The sequence below is a fragment of the Schistosoma mansoni genome, assembly GCF_000237925.1.
Source record: "Schistosoma mansoni, WGS project CABG00000000 data, chromosome W unplaced supercontig 0185, strain Puerto Rico, whole genome shotgun sequence".
In the NCBI taxonomy this organism is placed as follows: domain Eukaryota; kingdom Metazoa; phylum Platyhelminthes; class Trematoda; order Strigeidida; family Schistosomatidae; genus Schistosoma; species Schistosoma mansoni.
In genome coordinates this window covers 148,793-152,307 of record NW_017386022.1, presented here as the reverse complement: position 1 = coordinate 152,307, position 3,515 = coordinate 148,793, and the positions used below count along the sequence as shown (strand labels likewise).

The 3,515-nt window shown below is 30.2% G+C and overlaps 1 protein-coding gene across 1 annotated transcript; it reads left to right on the top strand.

The window, feature by feature from the left end:
• Window positions 1-2,382: 2,382 nt before the first annotated feature.
• On the top strand, window positions 2,383-3,030 carry Smp_204390 (unnamed protein product; the record flags this gene model as incomplete). The annotated part of the gene is made up of 1 exon (XM_018790959.1): window positions 2,383-3,030. One exon carries the CDS (start codon window positions 2,383-2,385, stop codon window positions 3,028-3,030), a length of 648 nt encoding a protein of 215 aa, XP_018645811.1.
• Window positions 3,031-3,515: the final 485 nt, after the last annotated feature.

The following is a 3,515-nucleotide window of genomic DNA, read 5'->3' as shown; positions in this document are numbered from 1 at the left end:
TAAAAATGTTTTATAAAGTTTTCTTTGTTAGTTTTTTTTTCAAATTATAATGTAAAATACTAAAACCGATAATACGTAATATATTGTGACAAAAATTGAAATTGCCAATATTCACCTTTGCATACTGTCAAAGTTATATTCATAAATGAAAAAGAAAGAGAAGAGTCTAATAGAATTGTAAGTTACATCAAGTTGTCATATCAAATAAGCACAATGAGATGAAATTAACGTAATAAATAGAGGATGAGATTGAATTATTGTAATAGCAACAATAGTAAGAGTGAACAATTTACATGTAGTTAGAGAAGATAAAAATACATGAACAAATACTGAAACTCAAGACCTGGAGGAAGGTTAAGAGTAAATATATCTGAACTATTATGACTAATTATAAAACCATGTCAACTAAAGTCTCCAACTTTGTTTGAAGTAATCTCTTGAACTTCATCTAAGTATTATGGAATTATGGCAATTTGTGATATTAAAAGAGACATTAGAATAGACATATTATAGCGATTCAAAACTGTTGAACGCTTTCTCAATGGTCATAATGGCAATGAATTAGAATCTTCTGAAATGATATTATCAAGCTAGATTTCGCCTTGTAAAATACTGGAATGATCGAAGCAGTTTATGAACATTTATTGCTACTGAATAACTAACTGAAATTCATAGTAAACATTTTTAGCTCAAACACCAATAAATTAAGGAATGAATTAGACATTCTTCATCATAAATTCAAAACACGAACAACAAACGTAGAACAATAAGGTGACATATCGAGACACATTCTTAGTAAATGAAAACTGATGTCAGTGTTACATAATAACAACCATGAAATTGTATAAGTTAACCTAATACGGTTAGTCAAGTTCAAAAATGATCTACAATTGAAAGTTTTTTAAGATTATGAAATAAGATATTACTTAACTGAACCTCTATGTCTCTTTGTTCAGTTAATGAATATCTTATTTACTGTTGTCAGTAGCAAACTTCTTCCTTTCACTGTTTTATTTTTCAGCTTTACTCATCTTACTCCATTAATCTATCAAATTTTGTTTGTCATTACGTAACTTCAACAACAATTTTCATTCTTCTGAAACTTGTCTCCATGTACTATGAAATTTCTCTTCTAGATTTTCCACATTCAGTAACACATCAATATTCATCCACTTTACTATTTTATAACTCATCCATAAGTGTTGTCGATATTTTGCTAATTGTCATTAGTATGGTAAAATGTATGTCATACTGGTTAAAAATAAGAATTATTATAGTTTCTAGGCCGCAAGTAACTGATAAGGATGCAAAAAAATGAATTCATCTTATTCTAATTTGCCATTTATTCTTAATTGCGTCACGTTTATCAATAGAAAAAATAGTATGATAGTTCTAAAAGATAGTTTTAGTTATTACTAAAATGATTTAACAACCGTGTCTGTTGTGAGCTAGTTACTCATTGAAAACAATGGTGAACAGTCGGGTAATATCATGGATTGGTTAAAGTAATACATTAACACTGTTGGATGCTGACTCGATGGTCTAGAGGCCAAATGCTCACGCGCGAGACCTAAGGTCCTGGGTTATGATAAAGGATCGTGGATATGCAATGCTGAGGAGTTTCGTACTAGAGCGAGACAGCCAGTACTTTCACGTTTTCAATGGTAGTCTAGCTTGAATCGACTCATGAATTCAACTAGTAAAATTACTACAATCTCCACAAACCCCCATTCTTATAAAAAAATACATACTTTGTAACAACTTTAAATCAATGGAATCCCACTGTATGTAAGGATTATTCACAAGCATTTACCGTCAAATTTCAAATATAAATATACTTTATCTCTGAAATCTTCTTCATAATATCCTAAAAGTTAGGATAATCTACTGAGGTCTCGTTTAATTTCTTGGCCTTAGGCTAAAATTACTCGACTTCATCAGTATATATCATACCCAAAAAGATACTAATAACCATTTGTTAATGACTTTAACAAATTGAGTAGTTTAATACATTTCACCAACATATGCTTTCCAATTCTAATCAGTCATCGATTCAAATAAGAGTCACACATAAAGCTACAAAACATCATAATTTCTATTGGGCGAATAAAAGGTTTAGCACATACACCTACACTCACAAGCTTTTACCATATTCACGCATATATACAAATGTATCTGAACCAAACTGTTCTTTAATTTGTTGCTATTCTAATTTGTATGATTTCGAGTGTTTTTGGAAATTCATTAAATCATATTCAATCTGTTGATTTACAAACACAAAGCATACACATATCGAAATTCCTCAGCGATTAGTTGATTTTGGAATTCCAAAGAGATCCAGATTATGTATTTTGAAGCTTTTTTTCATACAAGCAACATCACATGACTCACAGTAAACAGAACTCACTACAGTTAACCAATCAACTGCGTAGACATAGTTATTCGTCAGAACGTAAAAAAGGAGAACATTTACATGAAATTGACATTTCACTAATTAATTCTGTTTTGTTACCGCCTTGTGAGATTTTCACGGAATCTAATGCAATCTCATTTATCGGAAAGTATCATAAAACAAAACCAGTCAAATATAAAGCATTTGTCCTTCCAGATAGAATTGTTCTGCATAACAAGAAACGAAAACTAAATACCTACCCAAAACCATGTATCATCTATTCTGAAGTGAAATATGTTTTCACCTCACCAAGCATATCAACCCCTGGCTGTTTTGTATTATGCATCGATTCATGTACTGACAGACAATGTCGTTATGAGTTGTACAAAATAAAAGATCCAACATCTCACGACTTCTTTATAGACATGCTAAAATGTGTTATGAGAGTTAAGACTCGAAGACATTGTAACATGATCAACAGTTATTATCAACAGCGTCATTCCGTTGCATATAAGTCAAAAACTGCAAACACCGGTAGAACATCAATCTCTTCACAAGATGAATCTGAATCATTATTCAATTACGAGTCATCAAGTTCAAATCTTTCATTTAGTCAATTTAAACGAAAATATAAATAAATTTAGTTTTTTTTATTACATCTTGCCAATTGGATAGACTAGTATAATATAATATTAGCTTTTTATACTCAATTTGAAATACTACTTACAAACCTCTCTCTACTAAATGAATAATAAAAATACAATTATAATATAAAATAACATTATTCTTTCTTCCTGAACACAATAAAGGAGCTTTAGTGAAGTAAACAAAATCGAACACTAATTACGCTTGAATGTATCAATAACTACGACCAGTTGGAGGCATTTTAAAACTTAAGAACCATCTGAAAGCTTTTCTTTTCAATGACTGAAACTACTTAGCGATATTCTTAAATGAATCCAAACTAATCGAATTCAGAATCTTGAGATATTGTACAGTGTGCACAGTACCACCGAACTGTTTTATTCAAATTTAATGTTCTGTACTTTTAATTAAAATTACCGTCACACTCTCAATATGAATAATTTCACAGTTCATGGCTTTCAACCAAAACTACATTAAG